Source organism: Carassius gibelio, chromosome B25 (assembly GCF_023724105.1).
Source record: "Carassius gibelio isolate Cgi1373 ecotype wild population from Czech Republic chromosome B25, carGib1.2-hapl.c, whole genome shotgun sequence".
Taxonomy (NCBI): Eukaryota; Metazoa; Chordata; class Actinopteri; order Cypriniformes; family Cyprinidae; genus Carassius; species Carassius gibelio.
In genome coordinates, this window is record NC_068420.1 from 12,253,169 (window position 1) to 12,275,798 (window position 22,630).

General features: G+C 37.9%; 2 protein-coding genes across 3 annotated transcripts; one reads left to right on the forward strand and one right to left on the reverse strand.

The window, feature by feature from the left end:
• Window positions 1–387: 387 nt before the first annotated feature.
• On the reverse strand, window positions 388–11,541 carry efcab6 (EF-hand calcium binding domain 6). 2 transcript variants are annotated; one of them, XM_052597059.1, is made up of 31 exons: window positions 11,254–11,541; window positions 10,846–10,996; window positions 10,550–10,770; window positions 10,073–10,152; window positions 9,666–9,729; window positions 9,443–9,579; window positions 9,233–9,351; window positions 9,019–9,146; window positions 8,787–8,935; window positions 8,636–8,710; window positions 8,381–8,501; window positions 8,125–8,298; window positions 7,733–7,810; window positions 7,403–7,563; window positions 7,228–7,332; window positions 6,980–7,154; window positions 6,776–6,890; window positions 6,572–6,690; window positions 6,155–6,384; window positions 5,978–6,065; window positions 5,699–5,817; window positions 5,370–5,528; window positions 5,125–5,280; window positions 4,817–5,033; window positions 4,402–4,599; window positions 4,060–4,287; window positions 3,785–3,985; window positions 3,494–3,680; window positions 944–1,128; window positions 708–857; window positions 388–622 (listed from the first exon to the last, which is right to left on the reverse strand). In XM_052597059.1, the coding sequence occupies exons 1-31, from the start codon at window positions 11,281–11,283 to the stop codon at window positions 500–502; spliced, it is 4,443 nt and encodes a 1,480-aa protein (XP_052453019.1). In that variant the 5' UTR covers window positions 11,284–11,541; the 3' UTR covers window positions 388–499. The 2 variants fall into 2 exon arrangements, with proteins under 2 accessions (XP_052453019.1, XP_052453018.1); XM_052597058.1 differs by having other exon boundaries at window positions 4,060–4,290.
• An 87-nt stretch (window positions 11,542–11,628) lies between these two features.
• samm50 (SAMM50 sorting and assembly machinery component) lies at window positions 11,629–21,455 on the forward strand. The gene is made up of 15 exons (XM_052597061.1): window positions 11,629–11,811; window positions 12,162–12,272; window positions 12,371–12,472; window positions 12,592–12,679; window positions 12,765–12,871; window positions 12,969–13,099; window positions 13,277–13,364; window positions 14,104–14,232; window positions 14,307–14,378; window positions 14,462–14,548; window positions 20,346–20,416; window positions 20,497–20,564; window positions 20,639–20,785; window positions 20,867–21,008; window positions 21,133–21,455. The coding sequence occupies exons 1-15, from the start codon at window positions 11,791–11,793 to the stop codon at window positions 21,176–21,178; spliced, it is 1,410 nt and encodes a 469-aa protein (XP_052453021.1). The 5' UTR covers window positions 11,629–11,790; the 3' UTR covers window positions 21,179–21,455.
• Window positions 21,456–22,630: the final 1,175 nt, after the last annotated feature.

Below are 22,630 nucleotides of genomic sequence, written 5' to 3' on the forward strand. Positions count from 1 at the left end.
GTTATACTATTGCGAAATAGAGTGTTGCAACCGCAGAGGTCATGTACTGGAAAAACAACATTGCGTAGTGAGGACATTGCTGTGATCATTGAGTGATTTTTTTTTTGTCAAAACATTTGTGAACTTGAAAACCTTGATTGTGTTTGCGAGAGAAACATCGCTGCCATAATACTGATAAACACTGGTTACTCCAAATATTTAACTTCTGGCATAATTCTTTTTTAAGCAAGAATATACGACTAATTATAATACCATTTATTTTCCAAACATTTATTTTAATTCAATGACATATTAAATATGAAAGGTATTATATATAATGTCAATTTTTAATTACATAAAATTCCTATTATAAACATATTCTCTTGATATATGAATAAGAACAACAAATAAAGGATTAGAATAATCAGTTTATTTTTATTTTATTTAAAAAAGTGTTACATCATTGTTGCTTAAGCAGTGCAATATGACACTCCAAACTAATAAACAGACGAATCTGCACTCATTTAAGGAAAATGCGCAGAAAATCATTGTATGAAATCCTTCCTGTGAGGTTCTTGTCAAAAAAAGAAGAGAAATGAAAGAATTCCTCCTCTGACAGATTCACGCTGTATTGTCTCAGAACCTTAAAAAAAAAATCATGCACAATGTTGCAGGATTAAATACAAGAAATGAACTGGAAGTGTTAAGTATAAAACAGTGCTTTGTACCTTTCTGAAGTCCTGAAGAGAGATCTTTCCAGTGCGCTCTTTGTCAAAGGCGATGAATTTGTGCCTCATCTGCCTCCAGAAGAGCTGGATAGGACTGGAGATTCTCAGCATAGCTTCAACACACTGGCTACTAAGTGGGCCGGGACTCATCTGAAGGAGGAAGTCAGAAAATGTGTGAGTATATTCACAATTGATCAACTATACTGGCCTATTTAGAATGGCAGCAGTGAACTCACTGGTGTCCTGGGGAGCTGCAGTTTGAGTCTGTGGGATGCAGAGTTGACCTGAGGACTGAACATTAGCACAAAGTGTCGCAGGAAGTCTGGATAAGAGAGACGTCCACTGTTTTTGATGTCGTATTTGACAGCCAGCTGCTCAAACTCAAGTGGACTCAGCTCAATATGGAGGCCCTGGAGTATTTCTGCACAACATCAGTTTAAATTCACAATTTCAAACAACAATGTGACAATCGTAAAATATTATATGTAAATTTAAGGAACTACAATTGCTGCATACACACACACACACACACACACACACACGCTCAAACACAAAACAGTACTATGAGATGTTTCCATTGACATACACTTCCAATACACTTTTATTAGCTTTGCACCTTTTTTGTTAATTCCATGATTTTTCTCATAATTTCCCTTTTGATTTTTATATTATTTTATGATAACTATAAAAAGTATACATTATATTTTACACATTTTATGTATTTATATGTATATTAATATATATATATATATATATATATATAGAGAGAGAGAGAGAGAGAGAGAGAGAGAGAGAGAGAAAGAGAGAGAGAGAAAGAGAGAGAGAGATTAAAATACTTACAAAATATATATTATATTTAATTATATTGTATTTGATATTATTTAGAATATAAAAATCATCCTAATTCAGTCATGTGCCAATAATTTATTCAGAAAAAAAATTCCATGAATTATATATACATTATAACAAAATATATAAACGATAATATAAATTTATTTAAATACATTATGCTTTATTATATTACTATATAAAAATCTTTATAATTAACACCCAAATAAAATAGAAAATAATATAATCCAGACAAAGTAATTCCTTGAATTTCTCATGTTTTTAAAATTGCATAATGTTTTAATTAATAATGTTACAATAATTATATAATATACAGTATATCATGCAATGTTATACATAATATTTTATATTATAAATATATATTATGAATTCAATTATAAAAAAATACAAATTTACATGTATATTTTTTTATATGATGTTATTTATAATTATATTTTTACACCTGTAAATAATTGTCTACTTATACCTCTCCTTACCCTAGGACAGTGGTTTTCAACCTGTGGTCCGCGGCCATTGCAGGTGGGCCGCCAATTATTTTCTGTTCATTTCCAGTCCATTCTAGGGCTGTGCGATTAAAAGAAAACGTCCTAAAATCACAATTTGAGCGTGCGCATATGCCTAACTCCAGGTTCACACACTGTCTGTGATGCGCCTTTTTTCTGAGCCAATGTTGACGGATTAGAGCGTTCTCACTGCGGTAAAAGGCTAGAAATAAAAACGTGCGAAAATAATTCATGTCTAACACATGAGCATAGAGTGAATTTGTTAGTGAACAGGATGCAGTTTAAGTGAGAGGAGACACGTTTTAAGTGTGCACACTCTCTCCTCGCAAAGCAGCGTGTATCTGAGCAAGCACGATCGGTTTTGTGACAGAGCAAAGGAAATCTGCTGAAAAGAGAGATTCGCACTCGTGAATTATTTTAATGTGCTTTCGCGTTATATTTATGCGCTCTCACTGCTGACCGCATACACATACTGTATACACACTGCAAACACCTGAGGCACCGCTACAATTAATGAGCTCTATGAACAATGCATGGCAAAAAAGAAAAAAAAGTCCCTGTATACAAGATTTTTTTTTTTTTTTCTTTTTTTGCCACAAGTCTATACATTTTTTTACATCTTCACTACAGTGATAATTTTGACTTATGTCTGTTCTAGAGATGTTACAACTTTTTGATAAAGCTCTGATTGGTTTTCTTTTGGAAATATGTTTCAAATTAATCCTGAATGCATTTATGACTGTAAAAGCACAATTGCAAAATTGATCAAAAAAATCGCGATAGTTTTTTTTTTTTTTTTTCATATCGCACAGCCCTAGTTTATTCAATAAATATAGTTTAAAATCTAGCTTCTGAGTAGTAAGTTATTAACCCAACAATAGCGGGGTCAGTTAATTTTTTTGAAGTGGGCCGCGCAAACATATGTGTTTGGTTGTGTGGGCCGCGAGTTGAAAAAGGTTGGGAACCACTGCCCTAGGAAATCATTCTGTGACAAAGGCTTTTCACCGAAACATTTAATTAATAAAGATGCTTATTTGCAAGTAAGTGTTCGGTTCTATGTCCTCTCTACACAATTTTGTTTTCTTCTTACCCGCACCTTGTATGGTGTGCATGTGCTTTTTTACTTCATTAAGAAATGTATAATTATATATAAAAAAGTTATTAGAATTCAGATCCATTGTGAGCTATTTCCTTACTGGTTTTACTGATTCATTGAAAACAGCCAGTTAGAAAGAACAATTTGGTTTGTGAAGTCAGAGCTAGACTATTTTAGATAGTAAAATGATATTCACTATAGACATGTCCATGACATTTTTATTTTATTTTATTTCGATGACTTTTAAAAGCTTGGAAAATTCCCTAGTTTTGACTTTTTATATAGTTGAAAGGTGCTGTGACTGTTAAATGGAGAGATATCTGGCCTCAACAATGTACCTAGGAACACATCCAGATCTATCTCTCCGGTCCTCTCAGGGTCGGCCTGCCTGCATCTCCTCTGGATGTGCCTCCAACAGTCCTGGATCTTGGAACGTACCTTAATCTCCACATCCTCACAGTTGAGCAGTGGTGTGGACCTTCTGCTCGCAGTGGAGGGTCTCTGAAGCTGCTCTGACACAGATGACTGTGGACAAGAATGGGGGGATTCAAAAGACATTAGAGAACTTGTAACATCCAATGCAAAGAGAAGAAGAAGTATACCAATATTAGCAAATAAAGTAAATCTACCGCAGAGCGCCGAAAGGCAGAGGGTGCTGTTTTGGGGCGTCTGAGGGATGTTGGTCTCTCCAGCGTTGCTCTTGCTGAACCTGGTAATGATTTAGCAACCTTTTCCAGGCCTTGCTGTTCTCCGCTGAACTTTTTCAGGAATTCTCGATACTCCAGATTTCCAAAGCCATTAACCGGTAGCATTTTCCACAGGGCTTGAAACTGAAAGAGTTGGTTGTTTTTAAAGCTTTTGAATGAACTATTAAAGAAGCTCATGTGGTAGTACTTGAAATTACCTGTTCGACGGTGAGCCTCATGAAGTGACGATCACAAATGGTCTTAAAGTCAGTTTTGGAGATCGTGTTTATATTGGCGTAGTCGAGATCTACCATTTCCTTTGTTATGGTGTACATGCGGGCCGACACCACCTCCTGTATCCGCCTCAGAATGTCACTGATTACTAAAGATCGGGGCTGATTGGGAAAGCGCATCTTATGGATTTTCTTCAGCCATTCATCTGCCGTCTGCTGGAGTTAGAGAAATAAATGGTGTTTTATAATTCACCATATGCAACTTATAGACCAGTCTAACTTTTGACAACCTCATATTGTGCATAAGTACAAACTCAAACGTTTGACCTCTTGTTTGTGGAGGTTGAAGACTTGGAGGAATTCCTTCCAGTCAACCATCACCTCCTCTCCTTCGACTATTCTCAGCTCAGACATCAACTTCCTGAACTGCACTTCTGAGAGACGCATACAGAAATGGTCCAGCACTTGACGAAACTTTATTTGTGGTATCATACCATCTCCAGTCTTATCAAATGCAGAGAAGGCCTAGAAAACAAAGTGCAGCAGCAGTTTGGGGTTGGTTTGACTTTGAATGTTTTTCTTGCTAAATAAAAGTATTAATTTCTTTAAAAAAAACGACCCCTCACTTTTGGTACAGTGGTGTTTACAAAATACTTTACACAGCTCTGTTATTGCAGCACATTCCAGGTTAAAACACCTCTATAGCAATACTAATATACTGTACTTTATAAACAGTCAGTACCTTGTAAAGAGTATCCGAGGAGGCAGTAACCAGCTCCTTGACTCTTTGTATTGTTTTTTCTGGGCTCAGTTCCTCTATATCCTCCACTGGTTCTGGAGAACCCACAGTGGGATCTTGAGGAGGTTCGTCTGCAGACCCGCTGGAAACTAGAGGTCCAGCGAGATGCTTTAGAAAATCAAGGTATGGCAGCTCCTTCAGACTGCCGTCAAAGCCAAGGCTGAAAAAGAAAAAGAAAAGAGGAAATACAATGCAGAAGTTCATAACACTCACCATTTGAGTAAATGAACATGTCTGGAACAGAGAGTTACAGGTTCAGTAGATGTGTGAGCTGTGGTTCTCGGAGTCGAAATCCATGTCTGTGCAGGAGAGAGAGCAGGTCTGCCACGGTCACATGACCATCTCTGTTTTTATCCAGAATCAAGAGGCTTCCACTCACACTCTCAAAGTCATTCCCAATCCATTTCCTTCAAACACAGACAGGTCCATTATATGTATGATGAGAATATTTTCATCCACTTTTTCATTTGTCAATAGATACAGAGATATTTTTCACCTAAGATTTTGTATCATAACTTCAAGGTCTGGTGCGGAAATCGCCCTCTCAGTGAACTGTTCTTGTACAGCGTCTGATTGGCTGTCTTCATCTGATGTGATTTTAAGCTTTCTTAAAAACTCTGTCTGAGTGACAAAGCCCTTCCCCTCTTCATCATATCTGTGTAAAAAGAGTTTTTAGTTTTATTTCCAGCAGATATCAGACCTGTGAAATCTCTGAATGCTTGCCAGATATATATTTTAGTTGACATCATGCTAATATTGATTATGGTTCAACTATCAAATGCACTGAGGAACACATACACTCCTTGAAATATCAGTGTTGCTTACCTGGCCCAGAGTTTTTCAAACTCGTCTGGTGTGATGGGCATGTAGTATTTAAAAAGTAGCTGCTTTAGACCATTTTTGGTCATGATGCGTTTAACATCGTCATCCAGCTGACAAAAGGCCTACGGACACAATAGTTATGTAAAAAGTATGTTTAATTCTTCATTATATATATATATATATATATGCACTATGCTATATCCATGCCACTAGGTGTCAGTGTATGTTAAAGACAACTGCCATATAGAGTCAAAAAAGTGACCAGGACTGGATGTAGATTACCTTTGAAAGCTCAGAAGGTCTTTTCTGAGCAATGGATGCCAGATATACATGAACTTGGTCACATGCAGTGTCAAGGTATCCATCTCCTCTGAAAACAAACAAAAATACAAACAAATTATGCTTCAAAACCAGCTAAGATAAATATAAATATTAATTCCAGATGAGTGTTTTTTTTACGAGGTGTTATCGTGGTGATGTGATTTCGTCTTGCTGCTGGAGTGAACTTTGCTGTAGAACTCGGCGTAGTTGAGTGTGCAGCCGGGCGTAAGGCCCAACAGGTCGAGAAATCTCCGATACTCCTTCTCTTTGGTTACAAACATCAGGCTGTCAAACAGAGCCCTGAAGTCATTCTGATTCACCACACCATCTCGGTTCTTGTCCATGAGACGGAAGGCGGTCAGAGCATCCTGCAAACAAGAGCGAGGTACAGATGTTTGAAACAGTGGGTGTTGTTTTTATGCATTTAGAGCCTTTAAAAATGCTTTATGTGTTGATACCATGTGAAGGACTAAATATAGAGTGGCCTACTATGTATACAGCCATTTTTTTTGTAGTAAATTAGTAAATTATTAAAACATTTTTTTGCTTTGATACCCCATGATATTCCATGATCCTCTTTTTAAGTTGAGCTAGACAGTCCTCTGCAGTCAAAAGAGTGGACGTTTGTACATTTTTTGTCCGTCTATCTCCGCCCTTTTCTGGTATTGTAACTTCTGTGTTGAAGAGAAATCAACCAAATATGTTTTGTGCCATATGTTTGTGTTAAGAAAACAGATTGTGTGTGGAGAAAAATCAAACCGTCATATTTGGCCACGAAGTCAGTGACAGAAACCGAACCCAAATTAAAACCAAGAGACTCAATGAGCATCTGAAACTGGGGTCCTTCCAGGAAAATACCACAGTCTTCCAGAATCTAAAAGCAAGAGTGACATCAAGTAATGTAAAGAACTGAATGCTTAAAACACTGACTGAATGACTTTCTGACCTGATCTCATAACGTACCTTACAGAAATCTCTCAGAGTAAGCACTACTGTCATGCTTTTCCTTTTGGACATCAGATAGTCCTGAAGCGACATCCCGCGTCTCTGAAGCCTGTCCTTGAGTTTCCTCAGGACAACATCTTTTACAGCTTGTGCTTTTAAGTTCAATACGGAGGCTTCGTGTGACTTTTCCTCTCTATATTGAAACAAAAAAACATTTATCTGAGTGCTACACATCACTTCTCATGCTTATTATTGATCATACAAACCTCTCTATGATACCAAGGTGGCCCTCAATCTTCTCTGAAACACCCAAGCTCTTCAAAAATAGCTTGTAGTTCACATTTCCACCCTCCAAAAATGGTTCACAAAGCCTTTGAGAGAAAACAGAGGGAATTAGTCAGTATCCAGAGGTAAGGCCGGGGGCAGAGAAGTGAGACTCACTTGCTGAAGTGGCGCTCAGACAGAGGCAGTCCGTGTTGGCGGATCAGTCTCCTAAGGTCTTCTGGGGGGATGGTGTCACTCTGGTTCTGGGTTGTGTTGGTGATGGATTCGATCAGCATGTCATAGTTCTCAGAGAGCTTCTCCTTAAGAATCTGTTCCACCTGTAGAGAGGCAAAATCACGTGTGATACAACTAGGATTGAGAAGTTATTCATAGACTTATTTGTTATAGATCTTAGATATATTTTCTAAGATTGAATTCTGCAGCTTAATATAAAAAACAAAATAAAAATAGAATCCTGTAAAACTGTACAAATAAAAAGAAACTTACAGCATTCTTTGTTGTCGTTGCTGTGGATGGCAATGGGTTTAACTGTTCTGAAACATTTTTATTGAGCTTTGGTGTCTCCTGGAATAAATTAACAAACGGTTTTTATAGGTTAACGTTCTTTTTATTTCTTTCCTTTTTTTTTTATCTATGAGAGTTCAATTTTTTTTCCTTTTTCAGAAATCACAATTTGCATATTGTAGTAATGAGGAATGGGTCAGATGGGCTTTATTGTCCTGAAAATAATGTCACAATGCAAAATAATCTTAACGGGCCTAATATTAAAGTTTATTTACTTAGTGTAATATTTCTTTTTTTCTCTCCCTCTCTCATTTTTCTCTCTTTTAAGGTAATATGTAACCATGGATATTTAAGTACTGCAAAGGTAATAATACCATGACTGGTCTTTGGTGATAGAGGAAGTCGAGGAATTGTTGGTAATTTATGGCATCTGTATGTTCCACATCCAAGAATGCATCAAGAGCGGTGAACTGCTCATCGCTGAGATGGAAGTTCAGGCTCCTCAGAGCCCTGCATAGTTCATCTCTACTGATAAACCCTGTTCTGTCCTGCAGGAACAGTTCTCATTATCATGAATAGTTTAATAAGTGCGTCATTTACAACTTTTTATTATATAGCCTTAGAACTTACTTTATCAAAGTCCAGAAAGGTTTCTGTCAGAAGAGGCTGATTATCAAAAACATGTTGACGTAAGTTTAGTAGAATTGCTTCAATACTGCATGTGTCTGGAGTCACTGGAACAGAATCTTTCCTGATTGAGACATTAAAAATACATGCATAATCAAAGATATTTCTGCATGCACAGAATCCTTCAATATATCAAAGTAGTGTGTTAAAACAATATTGATTTCTAGGAGAGTAACAAAAACGTTATGGCTAACTTACTGTACAGTTATGTCGTTTTTGAACATTCCAAGAAATATTCTCCACTGCACAGACTCTGTGCTGCTCACTCCAAATCTGTGACAGTGAACCCTAGATGAATTTCAGAATTGCTTTCAGGGAGGTACATAAACGATATTTTAATATCTCATACCTGTTCAATAACTCCCTGAAGATATCATCATCCATAGGGAAGAGGAAATTACTGAGGACAGATCTGAGATCCTCTTGAGAGACAAACCCGCTGTCTTTGATGTCAAATGTCTGCAGAGCTTTTTCAACAAGGCTGTAATTCTTCTTTATCTGCAAGTCATTAGAACATTTTTTTTTTTTGTTAATGAAATTCTTATATATTTTAGATAAAAAATGATCTCTGTCATACTCACTTTGCTCAAAAACCTGGTCTGGACTTCATCCATGTTGACGTTGTCCCTGGATTTGCTTGAGAAAGCCCTTACGCTTGTCTTGCTTTTAGGTCTTGTTGTAGCACGACTGACAGTGTCCCAATTCATTGCTAAAAGAAGGTGTAAATCAGACTATATAACAGATAATTATTTTATGAATATCTTATATTTCATAATATATTTGATGTAACTTTACCCAGTTGTATAGAATCTGGTGCAATTGTTCTATAGTTTTCACAGTCAACACCAAGCTTCTCAAGAAACTCCTTGTAAGATATTGTGTCAGAATTATTTGCGCTGTAATGTGACCATAGTCTAAAAGAAAAGACATAAACACAAAAAACATAGCGTTCAGGGAAATACAATAATACTTCAGGAGACTTCCATTAAATTGAAAAACCGGGACCTGTGGAATTCCAGCTGACTCATGGGAAAGCAGTATCCCTCTAGGACTTTACGCAGCTCATGTTGCTGTATCTGCCCATCGCTGTTGTAGTCAAACAGCCGAAAAGCCCTGGTGATGCTTTTCAAATTGCTTCCAATCTGAAATGATAAGAATCATGGATGTTACACAATAACATCAACATGTAAGTATTTCTATAATATCCATAACATGCTATACTCTTTACCTTGTCTTTCAGACGACACTGTAGGTCTCCAAGGGACAAGTTTCTGTGGCTTCCACTCCTGTTTCTATTAAGAAATTATATGTTGTATTTATGAAGAAATATTACATATTGTTCTGAACTTTGAGGTCTGTTAGATATTAGAACGATCTCTTAAGGAACATGTAACGGTGGAGTATTGGCTGCTGAAAATTCAGCTTTGCATCACAGGACAACTTTTTTTTAATATAATGAAATAGAAAACAGTTGTAATTTTTCACATTATTGTTATTTTACAGTATGTTTGATCAAATAGCGTGGGTGAGCATAAGATCATTATTTTATCTTAGTAACCGCAAACCTTTAAAAATGGAGTGTATATTTGATGGAAATCTAATAATTGAGAAAACATCCACAAAAACATATATTACCTTCCTACTGCTGATGACATTTTGCAGTATCTTCTGAGAAACTCCATGTAAGAAATCGTTCCATTTTCTCTTAAGTCAATCTAATAAAGATATTTTAACGAAGTTGAAATGAGTGAAAATATTAAACATATACTATGTGAAAAAAATCACAGCTTAACACTCTTAAAAATTAAGGTACTTAAAATGTTCTTTATAGCGATGCCATAGAAGAACCATTTTTGGTTCCACAAAGAACCATTCAGTCAAAGGTTTTTTAAAGAACCATCTCTTTCTTACTTTTCTGGAGAAACTTTTTTGCCACTAATAACCTTTTGTGAAACAGAAAGTTTCTTCAGATGTTAAAGGTTCTTTCTTTAAAGGTTCTTCTCTGGCATTGTGACGCACCTTCTTTTTTTTAAGAGTGAAGTACCACAATATAACATTACAGTTAGTGCACTGAAGGAAATGGGCGACTTTTGTAATTCTAAATGAACACACCTTTGCCAACAGACCCTCAAACTGAGATTCAGTGAGAGGAACAAGAAACCCCTCGATTACACGCCTGAACTCTCCTTTGGTGACAGCTTTGTTGCCTTCCTGGTCAAAGGCTTCAAAAGCAGCCTTCAAGTCCTCTTTTTTGTCCTTGACTCTCTCCAGGAGTAGGTTCTCAATGTCCACCAAAGATAGATTCTCATCAGCCACCGACTGCACGGAGGAGGCTGTAAAGAAGAAGTAATCAAATAAGATATCTCCTTATCCACCATTGCCAAGAAAATAAACAGCGTAGACCATACCAGAGTCAGACTTGATTGTGTTCCTCCTTGAGAATTCTCCTGAGGAGATCCGAGATGCACTCTTAACTCTAGGGACGATGGCGAGCCTGTGTGTCATAGGCCTCAGATCTATATGGCTTGATATTTGAGGCATCTGTGCCGAAGATGACACCTGAATGTAACCAATATAACATTTTTGTTAAACAGCTTTTTATTATTTTTTTTTATTATATAATCTATTATATTTATTTTAATACATTGAAACGTTAGTCTCCAAAATACAAAGTTTCAACATATTTGAAACGTTTAGAACGTTCTTTTTAAGATTTAAAGGACCAGTAGTGTCCTTCAGAAATCCTATTTCCTTGTTAGTTCAACATGACAATTTTTCATTCAGAAATTATATCAGTAAAGAGTCTTCATACTAACCCAACTCTCTACAGCGGACCTCGGACGCATTCTTGTGTTGAATTCGTATTTACACTGTCGTTGGTCAAATTAAAAACTTGAACACAACTCCTCTGCAGCCAGTCGAGGACGCTTTGCTGTTCCCATGGATATGGTCTGGCAACTGGCTGTCAATCAAATCAGAAGTTGGCTCCGCCTCCTGGAACGCTTAACCAACTAGATTTTCCACAATGTTCTACTGAAAAAACGAATAAACTCACAAAATATATATTTTTAAAACGACAGGACCGAGGGATAAAGAGTGTATATTCGTATGAAATGTAACTTAAACTGCAATTTGTCTCCATATTTTATAAGGAAAATAGTGACGAGCATGACGTAGTTGCTCTGTCCTCCTTCGCCAATCATCATTCCCTATGGGCGTGGTTACTAAGTGTCATGGCGGCCACCCGGAGATTGTTGTAGTGTGCCAGAGACAGACCGCGGATTGTTCCGTATTAAACTGAACTGTGTTTATTATAATATTGGGGACATTTGAATGTAAATAGTTTTTTAAACATGGGCACCGTGCATGCCAGGGTAAGCGCATTTTTCAAGAGCTGTTGGAGAAGCTGAAGGAATGACCTCTGAACAGTCTTTGAATGACAAGCCGAGTTTAGGATGACGTTTAGTAACGTTACTCCACATTAACGTTAATTGTCAATAAGACAATAAATCATCTTACACATATAAACGCTCACTCGTATAGCATTGGATATTAACAAACTAATGTTTGTGCTGTCATACAATACTTAATTGTAAACACTTTTATAGTATCTGTTGCAGTTTTACGCATTGAATAAGCTATATCAGGTTCTCTGAGTATGCTTAATATAATAAAATAATAAATCAAATAACACTAACTCGCTGACTTTTACATATCTGTCCAGAGTCTGGACCCCCTTCCTATGCAAGGACCTGAGCTGGGGGTTCAAGCAGATGACATGGACCTGGGAGAACCAGAGCATGAAGAGAAACAGGAAGTTCTGGAAAATAAAGACGTGAGATGGGTTTAATGTGATTTTTCTACCCATTGCTTGTACATAAATGTTGTCTTGTACCAGGCACATTGGTGTTTTCATGTATGTCAATCGTTTAGGTTGTAGTACAGCATGTGCACATCGATGGTCTCGGAAGAACAAAGGAAGACATTTTAACATATGAGATTGCAGATGTTTTCCGTGCCAAAAACTTGATTGATGTGAGTATCATGCTGCTTGTGGATAGATAACACTATTAATATTGTATTACATACATACTACATATATACATATTTTTACTATATTTAAACTAATAAACTCCTTTATAATTATGTTTCAGGTAATGAAGAAGTCCCATGAGGCCAGACAGAGACTTTTGCGTCTGGGGATATTCAGACATGTGGAAGTTGTCATTGACACTGCTGAAGGTACGACAAATAAGCAAACAACTAGTGGTAAATAACCAATAATCAAAGTGATTCATGAAAGTCTGAATTCCTCTGAAAACATCAGGGGCTGATGCGCTGCCGAATGGACTAGATGTGAAATTCGAGGTGAAGGAGCTGAGAAGAATGACGGGAAGTTACAACACCATGGTTGGGAACAACGAGGGAAGCATGGTGAGCTACTGACTCCTGCATCGTTACTTTTGGCTTTGTGTCTACATTGAGAAACCGAAATTATTTACAGATGTGTTGTTCTGGTTCTCATTTTCAGGTCCTGGGTTTGAAATTGCCCAATGTTTTTGGCCGTGCAGAGAAGCTGACCTTCCAGTTCTCTTATGGGACTAAGGAAACCTCATATGGCTTGTCATTCTTCAAGCCACAGCCTGGACATTTTGAGCGCAAGTATGTTTCTTGGCCTGGTGGTGAAGATTTCTATTTAAAAATTACACTTTGATTTGTAAAAATCAGTATAGGTGTGATTACTAGATTAATAGTAATCATGTTTCAGTGGTTGTTTGTGAATGTTGTGAACCGGTTTTCCCAGGTTTGCTGTTGACACTCATTCACTCACTCTTTCAGCTTCTCCATTAACTTGTATAAAGTCACGGGCCAGTTCCCATGGAGCTCCCTCAGAGAAACAGACCGAGGGGTCTCCACAGAGTTCAGCGTAAAGGATTTATTTTATAATTACATATACTAATTATTTTATATATTTTATTTTATTATTGGATCTCATTTGATTTATTTTTACATTTATTTTCTCTTTAACAAGGCAGACATTATGTAATAAATAACTTAGTTTCAGTAGATATATGGGCAGATTTACTAACAGCTTGTGTCCGCACAAACCATCTTTTGGCATTAAAACAGTACTGTCACGATTTACTAAAGACGCGCAGTGAAGAATTAGCTCTGAAAAGGTGTGGGTTATTGTTGAGCCTGAACTTATTGAATATGCATTTGTAGGAGTTTCCCTTTCAGACGCTAAATTTATTTAAGGAGAATATTAAAAAGAATCGCGCAATGTGATTTACTAAAGTTTGCGCTTGTGAAATTACTGGTATTTGCGACATTATTTACCTCCCAAAAAAGCATGTCTTATTACTAATTTGCACCTGTGTCGTAAGTAGATCATCTGCACCAGATGAGCATCAGCTCTGCTTTTTTGCGCTGCGCTTGGTATATTGCGTTGGTCGATATGTAAATGAGATGCATCTATTTTCTTTAATTTGGTCATTGTTAGTAAATCCCCCACAGATATTTTCACGCCCATCGTCGTTGTTTTGGAATTGCGCTCTGGTGCTACTTTCCTGTTTAGTAAATCTGGCCCATAACGTCAAAAGTTTTGCTATATGTATAAGATATTATCTAATTTATTTATCGATTGTTTGGTCTATAATCACCAGTTCCCCATCTGGAGGACAAATCACACTTTGAAGTGGGAGGGCGTGTGGAGAGAGCTGGGCTGTTTGGCCCGTACGGCTTCCTTCGCTGTTAGGGAGGAGAGTGGCCATTCCCTGAAGTCCTCACTTTCCGTATGTTTCTTCTCTGAAACTTGTTATCACAGTCATTGAGATCTGATTTTAAATATATGATATTTTCCTCATAGCACACAATGGTCATCGACACACGCAATTCTACCATTCTTCCCAGAAAAGGTGCCTTATTGAAGATCAACCAGGTTTGTTTAAAGCAACTGTTGTCTTTGTTAGAAATAGTCTATCCAATACTGTCTTTGTTTACTTCATTTTGGTGGTCTTTTAGGAACTGGCAGGTTACACTGGAGGAGATGTCAGTTTCCTGAAGGAAGACTTTGAAATTCAGCTCAACAAGACTCTGTTCTGGGACTCGGTGAGATGCTGGGGGGGAAACCATTGCTTATGTTTCTTTATTGTGGTTTTATTTTAGTATCATTAATGTACTACTATTATAGTACTTATTTAAATTTTTGTAGTTGTCCAACTTGAACTAAGCTCAAATTAGAAATGGCAACTTAATGAAAATATATAGATTTTGAACATTTTATTGTAACATTTTTACAATTAACATGAATGTTTTTTATTAGTCATAGTTTGTTACTAACCATATAGTTTGTTGATGTTTTAAGCACTTTCAGAGGGCTCTATTAAGTTTTAGTCATTTTAATCCTTCAACCTAAATAAATTTAATTGACAACAAATTCTGGATATCAAGAGTCGATATATAATTATTAATACTCAATTAAATGTTTTTATTAAATTAAATTAATGCATTTAGCAGACACTTTTATCCAAAGCGACTTACAGTGCATTCAGGCTACCAATTTTTATCTGTCATGTGTTCCTGGTGTTACGAACCCCTGTTATAAAAATGCTCATTGAGAAAGGGGTCCACAACATAAGAGGAGACATGAGGCCAACAGCAATTTAACCATTTATTTTTGGACTAATAAACGATTACGCAATCTCACATCTCTCATTCACCTCAACTCTCCACATGTAACAATAACAATTAAACTATACCAAAGTCAAAGAAGATACTTAACAGACACTGACAAATAGATCAAACCAAATAAACATCAAATAGAACACAGCTTTCTTCGGAGGCTGGCTGGACAGCATGATGCACGCAAAATTCACCACTGCATGGAATTCACTGCTGCATCCTTCATTCTGGTTCACACTTCTCTTATATACTCTAGTTGAGCCATCAGAGCAACAGGACACAGGTGTGCAGGGGCGGAGCCTAACACTCAGAAGAGAAAAGACTAATTAGATCACAAACAAACACAGATACAACACTCAGAAGGCTTAGGCCGTAACACTTCTCCCCCTAAAGGAAGAATTTGACTTTTCTCTTTCCTTCCTTAAAAGGACAAGGAAAAAATAATTCTGAATGAAACCATACCAAAACCTAAACCAAACCGCGAGACAAAGCGTCGGCCACCACATTGTCAGATCCTCTTTTGTGATGGATCTTCAAGTTATACGGCTGAACCATCAAAGCCCAACGCATCAATCGTTGATTATGGTTATACATTTTATGCAGAAATACCAACGGATTATGATCCGTATAAACGGCGACTGGACAAGAGCTGGACCCCACATAAACATCAAAATGTTGCAATGCCAACAACATAGCTAAAGTTTCTTTTTCAATAGTGGAGTAATTCAACTGATGACGGTTAAACTTAGCTGAAAAGTATGACACTGGGTGGCCGATTCCATCAGCACCCTCCTGTAGCAGGACAGCTCCTATTCCCACTGCACTAGCGTCCACCTCAAGCTGGAACGGGCGAGTCATATCTGGGGCAGACAGCACAGGTGCACTGCAAAGAAGAGATTTTGCAGAGAGAAAGGCTTGCTGGCACTCATCAGTCCAACTGAAACAAACTTTAGGACTACACAGTTGAGTTAAGGGGGCAACAACACTTGAGAAATTTTTGCAAAAACACCGGTAGTATCCAACCATGCCCAGGAATCTACGCAACTCTCTCCTCGTAGTAGGTACTGGATAGCTAAGGACAGCGGCCACTTTTCCATCCAATGGCCGTACCTGACCATTCCCCACCTGCTTCCCTAAATAGGTGACAGAAGCCTTAACAAATTCACATTTCTTAAGGTTTAGCGTTAAGGAAGCATCTGCTAAACGCTGAAACACGTCATGTAAGGTCGACAGGTGTTCATCCCATGTAGATGAATAGATGACTACATCATCCAAATAAATATTGCAATTAGGAACCTCACCTAAGACAGTTGACATCAAACGCTGAAACGTTGCCGGTGCGTTTCGCAGGCCGAACGCCATTCGCGTATATTGTAGGAAAGCGTCAGGGGTAACAAACCCGGAGACCTCAGAAGCACGTTTAGTGAGAGGCACCTGCCAATAGCCTTTCAGCAGGTCTAACTTAGTGATATATTTTGCGCCCCCAAGATTGTCAATACAATCATCAATACGCGGTAAGGGAAAAGCATCAGCCACAGTGACAGAATTGACTTTCCTGAAGTCGGTACAAAAGCGAAAAAACCCATCAGCCTTTGGTACTAGAACGCACGGCGAGCTCCAGGGACTATTGCTCGGAACAGCAAAACCATTCTGCAATAAATATTTCACTTCGTTCTTCATTGCCTCTCGTTTACCTATTGGACAGCGATAAGCATGTTGCTTGAGGGGTAATGCACTGCCGACCTCGATGTCATGCTGGATGACATTAGTACCAGGAGGAACGTCATAGAATAAACTCCGAAAACTTTCTATCAACTTCATTATGTCTCCTCGCTGTTCGATCGTTAAATAGGAGAGCTGAGAGGAAAGCAAAGATAAAACTTCTGAGTTTTCAAAACATCCTCCTTGTAAAGCTTCCATAGGGATATTCAACCCATCATCCTCAGTGTCGGTAGGCAAGGTATAAGTTAGTAAGGAAATATGCTCAGTGGTTAACTCAGTCACCGGTTCACATGCCAAACCCTCAGTGGTGTTCTCTTTTGGTTCAACACGACATAAATATGGTTTCAACATATTGACGTGACATAAGTGAGTTTTTCGTCTCCTCTCAGGAGTATATAAGATGTAATCAGTTTCACTCAACTTACTTTTGATCACATAGGGGCCAGAAAAACGCGCAGAGAGTGTGGACCCAGGAATGGGGAGCAGTACTAAAACTTTATCTCCTGGCAGAAAATTACGCACAACTGCCTTTCGATCAAAGCGTTTCTTCATTTTCTTTTGTGAAAGAGACAGTGCTTCTTTCGCCACAGTACACGCGTTACGCAAACGCTCACGAGTACGTGATACAAAATCATTACACGGAACATCAGTCACTTGCACTACCGGCATTACCTTACCTCCAGCTATGTCGTTGCCCATGATAAAATCAACACCTTTCACAGGTAAAGAGGGACGAACTGCAACCTCAAAACACCCAGATGCCAAATCAGAAGAGACGTATACGCGATGAAGAGGAACAGGCACCAAACCCATTTCAATACCCTGCACAATCGCGCTGGTATTACACACGGAGTCAGCACAAAAATCCAAAATATCTGATAATATAAAGGACTGAGACCCTCCTGTATCCCGGAGGATTCTTACAGGTTTTCGACTCTTGACCTTATCAGTTAACGACACAAATCCATCGAACATGAAAGGCTGAAAACAGCTCTCAGGTGTTGCAGGAGAACCAGAGAAGGACGGAGACAGAGTTTTCACCAAAACAGAACCTCGAGGCTGAAAAGATGAAGAATCTTGTCGCTCTTGTTTACGTTTTAAGATACGACACTCGGCTAGCATGTGTCCCATTTTGTGACAATAACCGCACTCTCTATTAGACTTCGGACTGGTAGGAACCCATCTATTTTTTTGAATCAGAAAAATTTTCATTTTCTTTTGGTGAGGGACCCCCAAATTCAGACGAACGCTTAAAAAACACAGTTTTGTGCATTAATGCGTACTCGTCAGCTAACACAGCAGCCTGTTGTACGGTGCTGACTTTTTGTTCATTTAAGTACAATGCAGTACGTTCTGGAACGCAGTTTTTAAATTCTTCAATCAGAAAAAGTTCTCGCAAAGAATTATAGTCAGTTACCTTACACGCTTTGATCCACCGATCAAATAAAATTCCCTTTTCACGAACAAACTCGACATAAGTTTGAGACACTGCCTTCTTTGTGGTACGAAATCGCTGTCGATAATGCTCAGGCACCAATTCATATGCCCGTAGAATTGCGGTTTTCACGGCATCGTACTGTACGCTTTCCTCTAACGAGAGAGATGCACACACCTCTTGCGCCTTACCCGATAGTTTACACTGTAACATTAGTGCCCAAACTTCGTTTGGCCATCTTAAAGCAACTGCAACTCGTTCAAAAGCTTGAAAATACGCTTCAACTTCCTTCTCACGGAAGGGTGGAACAATAGAGATATTTTTAACAACATCAAAATGAGTTGAAAACGGCGCTACTACAGATTCCGATGCGGTATCAGTTGAGACAGAATTAATACTCGAATTTGATGGACCTGCTGGTGTCTCAGAATTACCCTTCAAACTAGATGTTTTAAAAGTAGATTTTTTAGGTACCTCTGCTACAGCCTGCAACTCCAACTCCCGCAGTCGCACTTTTGTATCTGCATCAATTCGATACATCTCGATCTGACGCTTCAAATCATCTTGTCTCGCCTGAGCTCTATCCTGAGTCTCCCATTGTAACCGTGCTAAACGTAACTTTAAACGTGAATCTGAACTAACTACTGGTGACGACTGTGTAGAAAGTGAAAGAGGTTCAAATTTAGGCATTGAAGACGACGGACCTACCTCCGCACCAACCTCAATCAATGGAGTGACTGGATCACCAGTCAACACACGTAAGGGAGGACTTCCTGCAGCCGGTGCCGCCAACTCCGCTGCTGCAACAGAAACAGTTTCCATAGAAGGAAATACCCCCTTATTAGTCAAACTAGCCACCAAACAAGCTTTTAACGCTTCTTTACGCAGTGTTCTAGAGATAGAAATCTCATAATGTTGAGCAATGAGAAACAAATCATTTTTCCGACATGTCTCTAATACTTCAACACTAGGTTGATCTATAAATTGACTCAACTCAAAGGTTGCCATCTTTACGAGAAGACAAAAGAAAACCCAATGTATAAGGAATAAACCAACGCACTCCGGTCCTACTTACCTAACCATCAAGCTAACTATAACCTAACTAGTCTTCAGAGGGTACCGATTAAGAGATTACTCTCTCCCCCGGAATACCTCCAAAAACAACAAACTAAAATAATAAAGAAAACAATAAACAGCAAACCGTCGTCAGGACTGGCGCTAGACACAGCCCTGCTGGCTCACTCTTTCTAACCGGAGAATACGTAGGATCACCCCCAATCTGCTCCACAGAATCCAATTCAGGATCAAATCAACCTTAAAAGAAAAATCAGGACAAAATCCGGGACGAGCCCCCATTTATGTTACGAACCCCTGTTATAAAAATGCTCATTGAGAAAGGGGTCCACAACATAAGAGGAGACATGAGGCCAACAGCAATTTAACCATTTATTTTTGGACTAATAAACGATTACGCAATCTCACATCTCTCATTCACCTCAACTCTCCACATGTAACAATAACAATTAAACTATACCAAAGTCAAAGAATATACTTAACAGACACTGACAAATAGATCAAACCAAATAAACATCAAATAGAACACAGCTTTCTTCGGAGGCTGGCTGGACAGCATGATGCACGCAAAATTCACCACTGCATGGAATTCACTGCTGCATCCTTCATTCTGGTTCACACTTCTCTTATATACTCTAGTTGAGCCATCAGAGCAACAGGACACAGGTGTGCAGGGGCGGAGCCTAACACTCAGAAGAGAAAAGACTAATTAGATCACAAACAAACACAGATACAACACTCAGAAGGCTTAGGCCGTAACACTGGGGAATCGAACCCCCAACCTTGCGCTTCATAGGGCAATGCTCTACCAATTGAGCTACAAGAACAGATAATAAAAATTAAAATAATACAAATTGCATTAAAAAAATTCAAATACAATGTTTACACTTGCTGCACTGAAAATAAGTTTAACTGTATTTTATTTTATTTCAAATGTTCTTTAACAGTCTTAATCTTCAAAGGCTCTGTTTGTATATGTCCCTCTCTGTGTAGGTGCTCTCCACCTCACTGTGGGGGGGTATGTTGCTGCCTCTGGGACACAAACCCTCGTGTATCGCTGACAGGTTAGTGAATTCCCTCTCTCATTGGTAAAAATAAGTAACCCACAAGGTAAATCTATTTTTGTATTTAAACGTGTGTTTAGGTTCTATCTGGGTGGTCCGACCAGTGTAAGGGGCTTCAGCATGTACAGCATCGGCCCTCAGAGTGAAGGTAACTGACTCTGACAGTGAAGCTCAGTATCTCAGTATTCACAACTAAGGTTTGTTTTCTTACTTTGATGAAAGGTGATTACCTCGGTGGGGAGGCGTATTGGGCCGGAGGGCTTCATCTGTACACCCCTCTCCCATTCAGGCCAGGAAGAGGCGGCTTCGGAGACCTTTTCAGGACACATTTTTTTCTCAATGCCGGAAACCTGTGTAACCTCAATTATGGTGAGATAAAGAAAGCTACAATGGTTTTGTTTATCTTGATGTTTTTACATGTTTGTTGCTATAATTGAAATAATCCACTAGGGGAAGGACCGCGGGCACACCTGAGCAAGCTGGCCGAATGTATCCGCTGGTCTTATGGAGCAGGTATTGTGTTGCGTCTAGGGAACATCGCTCGACTGGAGCTCAACTATTGCATTCCCATGGGTGTCCAGAGTGGAGACAGGTAGACAATCGCAGCCATTCACACAGTCATTCACAAATACACATGTGATTGCATTTTTTAATATGATTGTTTTATTCTTCTACTATTATAAATTTGTAATGTACTGATGTGTTTTGTCCCTCAGGATATGTGATGGAGTGCAGTTCGGGGCTGGAATCCGGTTCCTGTGATACGACGAGTCCCGTTTTAGAACAAAGAAGCATTTCTGTCACTTTGTAATTGTGATCAAGGATGTTCATCGGATTTCATTTCGAGCTGCAAAGTAATGCAATGAATGTTGGCTTATTTCTCCAAGGAAAATTGTCCAAAAAGATTTGTTAGGAATCAGTCGACCATTTTAAATTAAGCGGCATTTCAGAGGGGAATATATTGGACATCAGTGCTCTTATTGTCATATTTATTTGTCAGAGCGAGTCAGTGTTCAATAAATAATGTTTCTGGCCTTTATTGTGCTGTCTTTTTGTGTTTATATATATATAGTTAATATTCAATTCTGTATGTTTTTGTTATAATATAATACAATTCTACCTATTTATATAATATTTATCAAAAGTCAACAAATATTAATACAAAATTGAAATAATAAAAAATTACATATTTATTAAAAAAGTCAATATATATTCAAAATTTAATAAAACTATGTTACAATAAATCCGTATATAAGTGTGTGTGTGTGTGTATATATATATATATATATATATAAATAATATTTTATTTTTTATATTAATGGTCTTATACAGTTAAAAAAAATAATAAACCAAAAAATAAATCAATGTGTGTTTGTATATGTACATACTGTATGTGTGTGTGTGTTTATATAAAAAAACTAAATAAAATTAGTGGGCTTACAGAGTTAATTAATTCAGCTAATTCTATTATACTATATTAATTGTACAAGAAGACTTTTTTTTTATATAAACAAATTTCAACAAAACGTTCAAATAAAAAAAATTCTTAACACTTTCTGCACTTTTAATCACACAAACATGGAGTAATTCCATGGTCTTTCACTATTTTCTGTTCGCACACAAAACATTTCTCAACCACTGTCAAGCCAATTTTGTTGTGTTGCAGCTCGTTTCTTTTGTGTCGTGGAGATTTGGTTGTGATAATAAATCAGGATCTTCTGAACTTTCAGACTAGACTAATATTTTGTCAAGAAAACCATAGAAACCTAGATCTATGCTTAAGTCAGTACAGAGGACTAAGTCCTTTCATTAGCTACAAATTATCAGGATCTAATTTGGATCCTGGCTCTAAAAAGGCACAAACTAGGTGAAGGACATTTGCTCATGTACACATGTGGATACTTGCATGCGTGAAACCCAGCTTTAGCTGGACAGTGTCAATCAGAACCAATTACAGCAAAATGATGAACAATGGTAATGCAGAATAAAGAAATGAGAGACTTACACTACATGAAATTACATATTAAATTATACAAAAATGTAACTGAGATGGAGATGAGGTTGACATGTCTGGGTGTTTGAGGATTTCTGAAGTTTGAACATAAACAAAAACGTCTCATTCTTCGTAACTTCCTAACTTACCATCCACAACATGGTCATTATGCCACAGACCACAGATGTTGAACTCCAACAGAAACCTGCAAGTTTGAATAA